General features: G+C 44.2%; 3 protein-coding genes across 3 annotated transcripts; 2 read left to right on the forward strand and 1 right to left on the reverse strand.

Annotated features, from left to right (window-relative positions):
- The first annotated feature begins 1,276 nt into the window (after positions 1 to 1,276).
- On the forward strand, positions 1,277 to 1,741 carry LOC122019107. Its single transcript, XM_042576615.1, has one exon. It carries the CDS (start codon positions 1,277 to 1,279, stop codon positions 1,739 to 1,741), a length of 465 nt encoding a protein of 154 aa, XP_042432549.1.
- Positions 1,742 to 2,867: 1,126 nt separating this feature from the next.
- On the forward strand, positions 2,868 to 4,872 carry LOC122019108 (photosynthetic NDH subunit of subcomplex B 1, chloroplastic-like). Its single transcript, XM_042576616.1, has 7 exons — positions 2,868 to 2,876; positions 2,964 to 3,051; positions 3,736 to 3,799; positions 3,874 to 4,011; positions 4,484 to 4,589; positions 4,669 to 4,754; positions 4,803 to 4,872. Exons 1-7 carry the CDS (start codon positions 2,868 to 2,870, stop codon positions 4,870 to 4,872), a joined length of 561 nt encoding a protein of 186 aa, XP_042432550.1.
- A 7,330-nt stretch (positions 4,873 to 12,202) lies between these two features.
- LOC122021528 (protein SHORT-ROOT 1-like) lies at positions 12,203 to 14,224 on the reverse strand. Its single transcript, XM_042579650.1, has one exon. The coding sequence runs from the start codon at positions 13,973 to 13,975 to the stop codon at positions 12,401 to 12,403; it is 1,575 nt and encodes a 524-aa protein (XP_042435584.1). The 5' UTR covers positions 13,976 to 14,224; the 3' UTR covers positions 12,203 to 12,400.
- Positions 14,225 to 15,128: the final 904 nt, after the last annotated feature.

The raw sequence follows: 15,128 nt of genomic DNA on the forward strand, positions 1-15,128 counted from the left end.
CCTTGGTCATGCTAGACTCCTCTAGATCAACTATAGAGATAACTTTCCTTGTGATCTCCTTGGTGACTTTCTTAGGCTTCTTTGAAGCCTTAGTCACATTGGTATTTTCAAAAATACTTCTAGGGATAACTTTCCTTGTATCTTTGACTTGACCCCTAGACCGAGGATTAGTTCCATAACTATATAGAACCCTATGGCACGAGGTCATATCCTTCTTAGCCTTAGATTTGTATCCCAAACCTATATGTCATAGGATGACTCTTGCGTTCCTAAACCTAGGTTTTTATGCTTGGAACCATATTTTTCATTTGTGATTTTCCTAAGAGTCCTCTCTAATTTGTCAAGTCTTGATCTCAAGATTTGATTTTCTTTCCATAATTCCTCAACCTTAGATTTTCCATTAAAACCTTGATTTTTCTTTTTCTTAGGCATATATCTAAAATCCTTAGAGTTATTGCTTAAGTTGTTATCTACATTTTTAACCTTAGGTTGAATTGTCTTAGCATGATATGCTACATATTTCTCCTTAATCCTATCATGCTTTCTATTCTCATGATAGATAGCACTGAAATGATATAAATTATTTCTAGCATGCTTTCTATCATTACTCAAAGGAATTGTTTCAATAAATGATATCTTGGGTTTCCCCTTAGAACACTACAAGAAAAACCCTCATAGACATCGGTAGAACAACAACAGTTTTAAGCAAAAAACGATGTCTTTAAGTATTTTACACCGATTTTTCCAAAAATCGGTGTCTATGAGCGTAAATTTTCGCTCATAGACATCTGTTTTTTAGGCGATGTCTATGAGCGCCTTTTTTTCATTAATAGACACCGATTTTAATAGCGATTTTTAAAACCCGGTGTTAATAAACCAAAATAAAATATTTTAATTTTCCCACCAGCCAAAATTTGCAACACTTCACAAAGTTCCCTCCAAACCTAAACCTATATCACGCTCCTTCCTCCGACCATCTCTCTCAGCCTAAACCTAAACCTAAAACCTTCGACCATCTCTCTCAGCCTCATCTCCCTCTTCCCCTTCCTAGATCGACGCCCCTTCCTCTCTCTCAGCCTCAAGACACAACGCCCTTGTTTCTCCGTCCAATCACACCGCATCTCCTCCAACTCCTCCCTTTGGGTGAGAAGAGGAAGCCTTCTTCGCATTTTGGTATGTTTTTTTTCCACAACACTTGTTTTTATATTCCGCAGTCAAAGACTTAGCTCTCCTTCTTGCCTTCCCAAATCCGTCGGGTTTCTCCTTCCCAATCGCCATGTCCTCCTCCATCCTCCTCCTCCTTTCTCTCTTCTTCCCTTCCTCCCTCTCCGCGGCGGTGACTGCCCAATCGTCAGCCTCGCCATCCAACAGCTCCACTGTCTACGACATCCTCCAGGAGTACAACCTCCCTCCCGACATCCTCCTCGACACCGTCAAGTCTTTCTCCGTCACTTCCAATGGCTACTTCGTCATCGATCTCTACGGAGAGTGCTACGTCAACTTTGAGTATGTCGTCTACTACGCCTCGCGCGTGTCTGGCTTCCTCAGCTACGACTCCATCTCCAACCTCGAGGGTGTCCAGATCTGGAACTATCTCATCTGGTACGGTGTCAGCTACATCAAGGTCGACCTCCCCTACTCCGATTTCATCTACATCCAGTTCGGTTGGGTCACTCGCAAGCTCGACATTGACCAGTTCCAGCACATACACTCTTGCAGAGGGAATCTCTCTCTGTTTTAGTGCGCCAAGAAGGTTGCCCGTTCAGCGTTCGAGGTAATGCCACTGTGTAGTTTCTGTGTTTACAATCGATTTACTTTAGTCCATGAGTCAGAGAGACTTTCCAAGTAGCAAAGGTTGCAGGGAGAATTTAAAAGGGCTTATTTTATCCTTGCTTGATAGAGAAACTAAAAACAATCCAGCTGGACTTCATTGATTCAATGTTCTTGTGAACAAGTGGAACGATGTCTTTAGTAGTATGAGAATTATAGACTCCGTCGGTCTAACTTTGAACTAAATCTTGCTAACAAAACCAAAAAAAAAAGAAGAGAGAAATAGATAATCCTAGTAGTTTTTTCAATGTTCTTTTTGTCATTTAGTATAATTCAGGGAAATATTGAAGTATAGTCCTGAAATTGGTCAAAGAGAATCTCTTCCATAGATCTTGTTTCTTACGAAGTGTTTTTCTTTTCATTAGTGTTATTATAGATCTATCAAAACTTTTATAGGGATTTTTCTTATCTTTCATAATATTTTTTTTTAAAAAAATCAAATTTATCTTAACATATCCCACAACTGTTAAGTCGATGATGTAGAAAATGTAGATCAGCCTCTTTAACTACATTGCTTGTCAACTGAGGATAAACTTGCAACGTTAAATTAGTGGAAAATGGAAATACCTTACTTACCCCTGAATCCCTAACCCCACAGCTGTTGAAACCCTCCCTCGACTTTGCTGGTGCCAGCCTCAACAACATCTAGCTTGACTCCCTGCTGGCGTATTACCTCAATGGTGACTTTGCCTTCCTTGCCAACTTCACAAATCATTTATTAATTAACTCTTTTTAATGTTTTCATAGATATGGAATTCCATAGGTTGTAATAGATTTATTAATTAACCCTTTATTTTATGCAAGTATGTCTATGATGGGGAATTTTGTTATTGGTTATATATTGAACCATTTTTTTCCATTTCAGAATATTTTTGTTCCCCAACTTTGAGCAAGTCATGTGAAAGAAAGAACCATACTGCCCTTTTTTACAAGAATTTTTGTAAGAAAGCAGTTGCAATCAACATGAGTTGTAAATTTTACATATACTGCTTTATGCATTTCATTATACACTCTAGTCGGTGAACTTCAATTTGTCCATGGAGTATGTAAGTTTGGCATGCACTATTTATTCCCTTGGAAAAATGCTTGAAATTAACAGAATTTAATCTTTATCGTACATAATTTCCATTCAGGATGACAACAGATATAACTCAAGTAGAGATGCACATTTAAATCTCAAACGTGCAGAAAAAGCTCACATATTGGTTAACAAGATTCCAGGTATGATTTGCACAACCTTGATAAATTTAATTTTAGGTAAAATAATGGCATATAGCCATGAGGTAAGGAATGTATCCGATCCACCTGGTGAAATAGGTTTGCTTTTTGAGTAATTATGATGATTTTCTTTTTTGTCTCCCTTTTACATATTTAACATACACTTGGTACTTGGACACTTTACAGTGGCTGCTTGTGACTTGTTGATTATTTTTTACGTTTATGTGCCTTATCTGACAATTCTCATGACTTGCCTTGAAACAAGGTAGTAGTAAATTCTATAATTGTGTGAGTGTAGCTGATGAGTAACTTTTGATTACAAAATGTGTATTATAACCAAGTTAAGGGATTTTTTCTTCCCTTCAAATGGAATCCAAATTAGTCCTTTTGCCGTTTGGATACAGAGAAACTAGGAGAAAAAGTGTTAATTATCAGAAGGCTAACTTGTCATATTAACACGAGGATCAATTTGAAACTGTTCAACCCTGAGCCTAAAAGTTTATGTTAGCATGTATGCCATTTGAATGCTAATTTATGGGTTTTTTTTAGATTGTTCTGTTAGCTGAGTGGCGCTAATAATTCTAAATTATCTACACCACAACTAACTTTGCATTGGACTGATAAAGTGATAAAGCATTTTAAAGTCTCTCTTTCCATGTATAATAATTAAATTCTTTGTTGTTGTAGCTCTTGTTGATACTCTGGTCGGTAAAACTCATGCTTGGGAGGAGGATCGTGGCATGCTATTCATGTATGACAGTGTTCCGCTCCTCTCAGAGTGTCCATCTCAAATAAGCTCAGGGCCTATGTGGAAGAAAAATACAGCAAAGTTAGAGTTCGAAAGGGGGGATTTGTTTTCATTCATGGCATTGAAACAGATTCTGTGGCTTCAATGAGATCCAAGGGGGACAGTGATAGCTTGTTGCCGATCCAAGTTTGGGTTGAAATAGTAAAAGGTTTGAGGTATGCAGAACTCCTTTGTAGAGATACAAGTTTATAGAGTGAAGCCATGCTATCTACAATAAGTTCAGTCAAGTGGAAGAAACAGTCAAGAACAAAGTATACATGGATGACACTACTGCCATCATGTAGGATCTATAATCTAGACATGAATGACACTTTACTAGATGTTAACTCATGTGCACACTTTAACTACTAGATCAGTACACATAAGATGGGTGATTTTCAGCTCATGAATAAAGAATCCAAGACAATATAATCTTATAGTTCCCTTTGTGATGGTGGTAATGTATCCTTGCTTTGCATAGAAAATTTAGTTCAATGTCTAATTCATATAGTACTTGTTCTTGATGGTCTGCAGAAGAATACTTACTCTTGGAAAGTGAATTTAGAATTCTGTGTCCTATTCTTATGGATATCAAATCTTCAAGAATTGATTTCATATTAGATACATCTTATTAGCTTGTAGAAACAGGGGTGTGAAGCCTCTCTTTGTCATCCCACATGAGAAAGTGAGGGAGGATGTAGAGGAAGTGGTCGGAGATGACACACATATCCTCTTCATTACCACTCCTGGCCAGGTATCCTAAATCTAATTACTTATCCTCTTCTATATTTCAATGCATTCAGTACTAATTTGCTTTGCAATTGCATCCTTAGCTAGCAGCTCTCGTTGATGATGCAATCAGAGTAATTGCCACAAACACTGCTGCCCTGCAACTCGCTAATGCTGGCAACAAACCGAGGTCATTTTTTCTTAACTCTGTGTTCAATCCTTTTATTTGGTTATCTAGGCCTTTAAGTTGTGATTTAAGTAAAAGGTGTGTGAAGGATAACTATGGTATTACTAGCAATATAAGCTAATTGGTGAGTTAAGATTAATATTGTCAGAGCCCCAGTTAGTTGAACCTTTGGGATACAACACACTTTGAAATTGTATTACAACAATGTTAATGTCTTACAACAATTATAAGTTATTGGGGGATGGAGGCTCAAGGGCTTCCTTTATATATCTTTCTGAAAAAACAATCACAAAATTGCATTTGCTAACTATTTAGATCAATTATACACAATTTTGTGAGAACTTGTGGAAAGAATAATATTCTTGATGATTTGTTCAGCATTGTTCTGATGGTGATATTCTAGGACTTCTACAGCATGTATTATTCTTCTATTTTTGTTCTTTGCTGTAGTTAAGTATACCAAATGATACTTTTGTTTGACAGATTAGAACAGTGGATGTTTTAACTCAGAAAACTAGGCATTTGAAGGTGCAAAGTGGTGAGATTAGGGAAATGAAAGGCGCAAGAAGAATGAAGCAGTATAGCAAGTTGAACAGATTCTGATTCTCATAATTTAATGTAGCCTCAGCTTGATTTTTGACTCACGATGTTCTACCTTGATGTGTTGTTAAAAGAATGTTCTACTTTGATTTTGATATCTATTAGCTTTTGATGTAAAAAGAATGTTTGTGTATTTTATGAATACTGTTGTAAGAAGAATATATATGTAATTTGTGAATAATATTTGTGTATTTTATAGATACTGTTGAATGAAGAATATTTGTGTAATTTGTGAATATTTGTGTATTTTCTTGGTTACTGTTGGTTTTTCACTGTTTCGGGAATCAAATTTGTGTTGGTAAAAAATACTGATATTACATCGGTTTTCCACCGCTGCAAAACCGGTGTCATTAACTAATATTACATCGGTCATATAGCGCTGCCAAAACAGGTGTTATTACCATATAATATTACATCAGTTTTACACCGTCGATGAAACGGTGTCGTTAAGTGATACTACACCGGTTAATAACCGATTCGAAAACCGGTGTCGTTAAGTGATACTACACCGGTTTTAACCCGATGTCTAAAATGGCAGACCTTTTACATCGCCTTCATAGACATTGGTCGAAAATGTAATAGACACCGGTGGAAAACCGATGTCTATAAGGGTTTTTGTTGTAATGGAAGCTCCCCATTGACTTGAGCTTTCTCCTTTGAGTTTGGTCAGTTTCTTTCCCTTTGGAAATTAGCTCCGGTAATGCCCATTTTGATTACAAGAGAAGCACATAATGTGCTCCTTGCCTTTTCGTTCCATGGAACCAACTTCCTTGGCTTCTCCTTGCCCTTTGGTGCCACTTGACCCTTCTTCTTGGCTAATTTGGGACACTTACTCTTATAGTGTCCTTTCTCCCTAGACTCAAAGAAAATAATATGATCTTTCTTATTCCAACTTGAAATTGTTATGCCTTTGTTTGTAGGGGTTATACTTGATCCTCCATTTGACCTAGAAGTAGAAGCTCCTTTTTACTCCGGTGTCAATGAATGGCGCTCCCCTCAATCCTAGAGGTGGAGGTTTTTTCATCTTCATCCTCTTGCACATGAAACAAAGAGTATGCTCCCTCTTTATCTTTTTGGTTGCACTCCTTTAAGGATGAAATTTTTTGGACTTCTTCTTCTTCCAATGTTGAGCACCTCTCAACCTCGGAGTCCTCTTCTTGATGATCCAATGAGTTGTCCTCTTTGGATTTTTCTTGACTTGGTGTAGTGGAGGGTTTTTTATGGATCTTCGTCAACTTACTCCAAAGCACCTTGGCATCTTTGTATTCCCCTATCTTGCTCAAGATGTCACTAGGCAATAAATTGACCAATAACTTGGTCACTTTATCATTGGCCTCACATCTTTGAACTTGCTTCTGACCCCATTTGCTCCTTTTAATGCTCTTGCCCTTATCATTTGTTGGAGCTTGAAATCCTTCAATTAGAGTAAACCATTGCTCTATCTCCATCATGAAGAAGTTTTCGATTCTTGATTTCCAAGAATCAAAGCTTGTTGATGTGAATGATGGAGGCACCTTTGTGTCAAATCCGAGTCCATCTCGGAATTCCATTTTGAAGTTGAGCTCCTCTTGATGAAGCCTTTGACTTGTTGAAATTTGGATTCAACTTCTTTTTACTCTATCTTATTTCCCTTCCGATGATGAGTCTGGTGAAGAGCGGCTTGCTCTGATACCACTTGTTGGGACACTTCGGATCTGAGGGGGAGGGGATGAATAGCTCGTTATGCTTGTTCACTTGCTTCATAGATGATGATGTGTAGTGGAATAAACTCGAAACCAAGCTCTCCTATGCCAACAAGTAAATTTACTTGGTATCCACCTCAAAAAGAGGTGACTAATCCAAAGATCCACACACACGAGCACTCTCCACTAAGAAAGAAACTCCTTCTTAGATAAACCTTGTACAAGACTCTCACAACAAGATACAACACACGCAAGAAGAAAATACACAAGAATACAAATAAAACTTTCTTTTTTCCTTGATCTTGTTAATGTAGATTGCCTCTTGAACCCTGGAAGTGTAGCAGCACTTGTCCCCAAGAGCCTCCAAGAACTGGCGTGAAGAGATGTGAGCTCGGTCAAGAAAATCGGGAGAAGTTTACAGAGAAGAAAGATCGCCAGCGACTTTATATTCCGCGCTCCTAGGGCTCCCAATCGATTTGGCCTACTCCCAATCTATTGCCACGTCAGATCAGTGCAATCCCAGCTATCTAAATCTTGCTTCCTGCATAATAGTCATATCCCAATCGATCGACCAATCGATTGGATGTAGCTGGATTGATCAGTTGATCGATCCAGAAGCTTTCTGTGCTTTCGTAGAAAACCCCGGAATCGATTGACTAATCTATTCCGGCTTTTCCTCGCATCATTGTGAGAAATCGTGCCCTAATTGATCGACCTATCAATTGGAGCAACTCAATCAATTGGCTGATCAATTGGGGAGCACACTGCTCTCTTGAGCGAATGACCTCTAATCGATCAGTTGATCGATTGAGTTCTGGTTCAATCGATTGGTTGATCAATTGCCCCGCCTTAACTTGACTAACTCAAGTCTAGGGTTCTCATACCCAACATCTGGTCAACCGTGACCTGTTGGGACTCGCTCGTGCTTAGAATCTAGTCAACTTTGACCTGCTGGGACTTCGTCACCAAGTGTCCGATCAATTCTTTGACGCACTTAGACTTTTCTCCTCTTGCCAAGTGTGCAGTTAATCATAACCTACTTGGACTTTCAAACACCAGATGTCCAGTCACCCTGGACCCATATGGATTTCCATGTGCGTAGCTTCACTCACCAAGACTTCCTTACTGCCTAGCTTCACTCACTAGGACTTTCACCTGACTTCACTCACCAGGATTTCTGTCTGCCTAGCTTCACTCACTAGGGCTTTCACCTGGCTTCACTCACCAAGATTTCTCATCTGCCCAGCTTCACTCACTAGGTCTTTCACCTACCTTCACTCACCAAGATTTTTCATCTACCTAGTTTCACTCACTAGGTCTTTCACCTGGCGTTATTCACCAGGATTTCCCATCTGCCTAGCTTCACTCACTAGGATTTTCCTTTTAGCTAGCTTCACTCACTAGGACTTTCGCCTTCTGCCTGACTTCACTCACTAGGACTTCCCACCAAGTGTCCGGTAAAATACTGACCCACTTGGATTTTCATCTTCTGTCAACCTTCTCATTGGACTTTTCAGTCAAGTATCTTGTCAACTTTGACCTACTTTACTCTTTTTCACATTAAACTAATCAACCTTAACTAATCTTCCCAAACGGACGATTGCTCCTGCTATCTCCATATATTGTCAAGACAATCTTCATATATTGTTAAACATCAAAACTCACTAATTACGACTCAAGCTTGAGCAAATTCAAGCTTAGTCAACCTGGTCAACCTTGACATAGGAAAATTGCACCAACAGTATCTCCAGCCACCGAGCGTGTGACTTTCTCGCCCGGTTAGAATCATCATCGGTCTGCCTACAAACGATCATTCCAATTTCACCTCAAATTGTGTTGTTTCAGCTTTCCTCCTCTTGAGCTAAGGGCCTAGTCCGCTCAGCAGAAGCTTGGACGAGACTTGTGTTATTTCTTCTTTGGGGCTAACGATGGCGTTGTTTGTCCGCTAATCTGTCTTCTTCTCTACGCCAGTCCGACCGGCGTCAAGGTCGTCGCTCGAGAGTTGGTGAGCAACGAAGGTATCTTGGAGGAGCTGGTCGGCTTGAAATCGATGTCAGTTCATAGTAGTCGCGCGTGTTGTGTCATCGTCGACTGATGGAAGGAGCAAAATAATGACATCCATGACTTACCTTTTGTAGCTTTCAAGCGACCTGCTGCCACAGCATGTGTTCTTGGCTCCTGATGTTGCTGTGCTCCTCTCGACCGGGGCCCCTTGGGTCGTTGCTAGCTACTCGGTGATCGCCGCTCAAGCGCTGCTGTGGGTTCGACAGGTACTTCCTTCCTTCTCACCGCTTGGGCTTCTTTTACGTTTATGTATTCCGTGGCCCTCCTGAGCAGGTGGTCGAAGTCTTTCAGCGGCTTCCGAATGAGGGAGCGGAATAATTCCCCCTCGGTGAGCCCTTGGACGAAGGTATTCATCAATATCTCCAAAGAGACCGATGGAATTTCTATGGTCACCTGATTGAATCGCTTAATGTAGGCCCTCAATGTTTCTTTGGGTCCATGCTTCAACGCGAATATATTAACACTCGTCTTTTAATAGCGGTGGTTGCTGGCAAAGTGGTGCAAGAATGCTGCTTGGAAGTTTTTGAAGCTATGAATTGAGTCGATCGACAATTGTCTGAACCAGCGCTGTGCTCATCTGGAAAGGGTGGTGAGGAAGACCTGACACTTCACTCCGTCAATGTATTGATGGAGTGTGACCGCGTTATCAAACTTGGCCAGGTGGTCATCCGGATTTGTCGTTCCATTGTACTCCCCGATTGCTAGTGGGGTGTAGTGTCCAAGATCCTCTGAGAGAACTGTTGGTTGATTCACTCAGGTGAATCATCATTCCTTGGTGCTTTCCGTTTCTGCGAGTCCCAAATGGGCGCGCTGTCCGAGGAGGATCCTCGTTTCTTGTCCGCTCGACACTACTCCTTTGATGGAGTATGGAACAGTGCCCGATGGAAGGGGATCAACGCGTTAGGCGCGTCCCCGTATGTGCTGGTCGACTTCTTATTCTGCCCCCGAATGGATACATGCTTAGCTTGTTCTCTATATTCGGCTTAATGGCCCGCTGTTGATGTCGCGGGCTCATGTACCTAGCGCTCGGACATCGCCTATTGCTGTTATTGCTCCACCATTTTTGCTACTCGGGTTTGTATCAACATATCCAGCTCCTCCTTTGTTAAAGTCATCGTGGTGAGTCGTTTAGCATCCTCCATCTTTCACATATCGGATGCAGGCTATGTTTCCACAAACGACACCAATATAATCCTATCCGAAAATTGTGGAGATGGCTTGCTGGGGATGTTGCTTATATATTGACTGGATGTAGACCTAGCTCCACTCTGCAACACAAGAAACATCAGTACCCAGCCAGGGAAGGGGTCCCTGGTGTTGGCCCTTCTACACTCAAGTTAGACACAGAAAGATGGAAGGAAGTGGAGCAACATCAAGTACAGACGTGAATAGTGAATAACGCGTACCTCCACCGGTGCATGGACCCCCCCTCTATATAGCGCCCATGTGGGCGATATGCACGCCTCTTGAGACATGGCAACATTCTCTAGTTTGTCTTATGAAAGGACCTGTCAGGAAAGTGTTTATGATACTATACATTAACAGAGGATGTAAATCCCTGACAAGACAATAAAAGCTTCCATCGTACAATCCGCCTGTTGACCGTGCCTCATTGTTAGCGTCTTTGGTATCGTGGCAGAGACACTTTCCTACTGTCTTGTCAGGGATTTGCATGCTCTGTCAAAGTATGGTGTCAGAGACACTTTCCTAACATGTCCTTTCATAGGACAAATTTGAGAATGTGCTCATGCCTTGAGGGGCGTGCACGTCGCCCGCGGGGGCGCTATATAAAGGGGGGGTTCATGCACCGGTGGAGGTACGCGTTATTCACTATTCACGCCTGTGCTTACTGTTGCTCCACTTCCTCCTATCTTTCCGGTGACTGACTTGAGTGTTGGAGGGTCAATATTGGGAACCCCTTCCCTGGCTCGGTACTAATATTTCTTGTGTTGCAGAGTGGAGTAAGATCTACATTCAGCCAACAAAGAAGCCACATTCTTAGTCAGCGATCTTCACGATTTTTGGACATTAAGAGTAATCTAATTTTGTTAAATTATATTTTTTATACCATGTTAATTCTAGTGGGATGAAATGAAGAAAATTATTAATACAAAGGATATTCAATCCTTTGATAGGTATATGTATAAGGATGAATATATAATCCTCCAATAGTATAGAGACGAAGGATGAAAGTTGAAAAATCCAATTAGAATGTATATAGATACAATTAGAATGTATATAAATACAATAAATAGGGATGAGGAGCAGGATGTAAAATATCTAATTCTTTGTCATCCCTAAAGATGATGTGTATATAAGTTGTTATATTACTTATCTACATTGATTGGATTAATATTATAACACTCCCACGCTCGTTAGTATGAATGTGGGTGCTCTAAGTCATTTTGTCATTGTTATTTGAAGTTAAATTAGACTCAAGGTGATCAAAATTTTTTTTTCCCAAACCCTAATAAAGGGTGGCTGCAGAATGTCCACAAGAGAGAAAGCGAATGGATGGCCATATCCCGGCCATGAAAAGGTGCTCCCACTATCTCTCCCAGTCTGCAATGACTCAGAAAGCTCCCACCCACGATGACATGAACGCTTCATGCTTTTCTTTCACCCCTCCGCCTCCACCTTTTCTTCTTCTTTGCCTGTGGGGATAAACACAGAGAGAGAGAGAGAGAGAGAGAGAGAGAGAGAGAGAGAGAGAATGGCCTCAAAAGGCCAATGACTCTCCCTCCGTCTGACCCTGAGCAAAGGCAAAAGGATGGGGGAAAGAATAAAAATGGGGCCTTCCAGTCCACCACTACCAACACCACCATCTTTTGCTGGATTCCTGTTGCACCGTAACCAATAGAAAATTACGACTCTCATCCTTTGTGTTTATCCATGAGACCCATCATGCACTTTCTTTCTTCGTTCGTAAACAATCATCTGACACAATCATTTCGCCAACCCCTGAAACATCCCCACCGCCATGTTTCTGAACCTCAAACCCTAAAACCCCCCAATGCATCGTCGTCTCGCTCGCTGGCTCGCCTCTGTATCGACGGACTGTAGAATTCGTGGTTTTAGTCGCGAAGTAATCCGGAACGAATAGGATTGAAATCGAAATTAAAGAGCATGGAAATTCAATGCATGCAGTGTTTTCCCTCCTTTTTTGTGTTACAGATTTCCGACATATGGAGTAGTTTCGGCACGTGCCGTTTCGTGAGGGGGGCAATTAGAAGAAGAATTTAGACTGCCCTGCACGTGCCATAATGCTTTGGATCGCCCCCCTCCCCCGCCGCCGCAATCCGCTCATGGCTTCCAGGCGCTCGCCCACACCACCGCTTGCTCCTTCCATTCGAGGAACACGCCGGCGTCGTCGGCGTCCGTGGTCGACGATCTCATCGACCATCCCTCTCGGTACCTCCTCAGCAGCGCCCTCACGTCGTCGGCTGCGTCCTCGCTGAAGGCCGATGGCGCGAAGCCTGCGGTGCGCATCCGTCTCGACCACACTGCCGCCTTCTCCCTTCGCTCGGCAGACTCCGACGGTGCGCACGAGACGATATCCACCACCGCCCTCCCTGCCGTCCGCTCCAGTGACAGCCGCTCGTTGCTCGTGCGTGGGAAGCTCTCCTCCAGCGACTCCATGTAAGCCGTGAAGAATCGCAAGCTCTCCTGAAAGACCTTCATGAACGCCTCCCCTTCCTCCGGCTCGTCGCCACCGTCCACCCCCGCAAGGTCGGCTTCCTCTTCCACGACCGTCACGATCCGAGGCCGCAGCCTCCGGATGGCGGCCAGGAAGCCACCCCTCCGGCCGCCGCTCGGTGAGATGGCGTGGAGGGCGTTGACACAATTCACCGCGAGGCCGGAAACGGAATCGTCGCAGCGCAGGTCGAGGGTGTCGAGGTCGAGAGAGGATAGGTCGCCGGCATGGTGGACGACGTTGAAGCGGAAGGGCACGCCCATGAGACGAGCGAACTTCTCCATCCGCTGACCTATCTCCTTCATCACCCGTTGCATCGATGAGGAGGCCGCAGCCACAGTGGTGATGGTGAGGTGCGGCGTGTCGTCGGCGGAGCGCGTGGCCAGCGCCTCCAGCAGCGTCGGCCACTGAGTGCAGAAGGTGGTGCTGAGGTCGAGGATGTGCAGCCGCTGCGGCGTCCCCTCGAGGAAGGCTTCGAGAATGGCTCCGTTGGCAGCCACGTGGCCGAAGGAGGACCAGGGGCTGAGTTCCTGGAAACGCAGCGCAGTCCGGCGGGCGGAGTCGAAGGAACAGTTGCGGTCGGAGGCGGCAGCGAGGGTGCGCAGCGTTCGCTGCCCGGACGCCGTCAGCCGAGCGAAGAGACCCTGCAGGAAGTAGGCGGCAACCTTCTGCTCGGCGTCGCCGTAGGGCGACGCCAGCTCGTTGAGCATCCACGTCAGCTGCTGCGCTCGCTGGGTGTCGCGCGCAGCCACGGCGCGCGCACACTCGAGAAGCAGCTGCGACGCCCACCTCCCCCCACCGCCAGACCCCGAGGCGGAGGACGAGGAGATGGGCGAGGAGAAGACGTCGAGGTTGAGGTCAGCAGCTGCGGCGGCGGGGTCGAACACCAGGGTCGGCGTGGCCGGCGGACGGTGACCACCCAAGTGCTTGGAGGAGGAGGAGGAGGAGAAGTCTTCATCCATGAAAAGGCCGTGGTGGTTGGTGCCGCATTCTTGATCTCGATGCGAGTACGGATCCTGATGAGGGAACGAATAATCGGGCTGCTCCAAGTAGTAGCCGCCGTTGATCTGGTGCAGAGAGGGGTCGCCGGAGGATCTAGAGCTGCTCGAATTCCGACTCAGATCGTAGGAAGATTGCCGATGCGAATTGGATTGAGGACTAAATAATCTAAACAGGGTGTCCATCAGCCCGGCCCACACTTCCACATATAGTGAGAGGGCAGGGCGAAAGACAAAAGGAAGAAGGAAATAGTCGTTTGGAAGGAGATGAAAGAAAAGCAGCCTGAGGATTGGGGTTTAAAAGAAGAGGGAGAGAAAGAGAGATCTAGGAGTTGGGAGTTTTGTCAAGGGGACGGACGGACGGACTGACTGGCAAGAGAAGAAGAGACTGAGTCTGAGAGGGGGTGTCAAAATCTTAACTTTGGGTGTCAAAATCTCAACTTTAGGCGTCCAAGGGTGTCAAAATCTTAACTTTGGGTGTCAAAATCTCAACTTTAGGCGTCCAAGGGTGTCAAAATCTTAACTTTGGATGTCAAAATCCTAACTTTGGTCAGTGGACAGTGCGTGGTGGGAGCATGCCCCGCCCCCCTCCCTTTTGATGCTTTTGGTGCAGTCGATGAGTGGAAAGTATGGACTCCATTTCTTTTCTTTTTTCCCCGTTTCTGGTGACGGTGCTCCAAAATCATCCAATCAACTAAAATCGCAGAAAAGCAAAGTGAAACACGGAACGAGTAACCTTCGGATTCTGATCTGAATTTAGACCGCGCTACAAGAAGAAAGGAAGGAAGGAAGGAATTGTTTAAGAATAGTCGTGAACAATTTCCTGCTGGAGGAATTCACCTGACAATGTGGCAAAAGGCGAAACCCTCGTCCTCAGGGCCCCCGCCGCACCCTGCCCAGGGTCATCACGAGGGAGGTAAATCACGGTAGCTCGGTGGCAAGTACGCAGTGGGCCGAGACTTTTTGCACAGGGATAGGGAATAAATCCCCGTTGCCCTGCGGACTCGAACCCATGTTCTCAGTGGCAAACTTCCACGCCTTTACCAGCCGAGATAACCCCGTGGGGCGAATTCACCTGACAATGTGCATCCATGAATGAGAGAGAGAGAGAGGGGTTGGCGTGCCAATGCGGCAGCAGCGGCAGCGAGAACATATCAACGACAGAGTAGGACAGGGGAAAAGGGGCGAGGAGGTCGAGCGTGCATGGGCATCATCATCAAACCCACCACCGAGGCGAGACATTCTGTTGCCTTGGCCTGACCCAACTCATCGCTCCAATTGACACACGCCCTCTCGCAGTCGCAGGGGCGCCCCGCCCTTTTCCAATGCTGTCTCCGCA

This window comes from Zingiber officinale, chromosome 9A (genome assembly GCF_018446385.1).
Source record: "Zingiber officinale cultivar Zhangliang chromosome 9A, Zo_v1.1, whole genome shotgun sequence".
In the NCBI taxonomy this organism is placed as follows: Eukaryota; Viridiplantae; Streptophyta; class Magnoliopsida; order Zingiberales; family Zingiberaceae; genus Zingiber; species Zingiber officinale.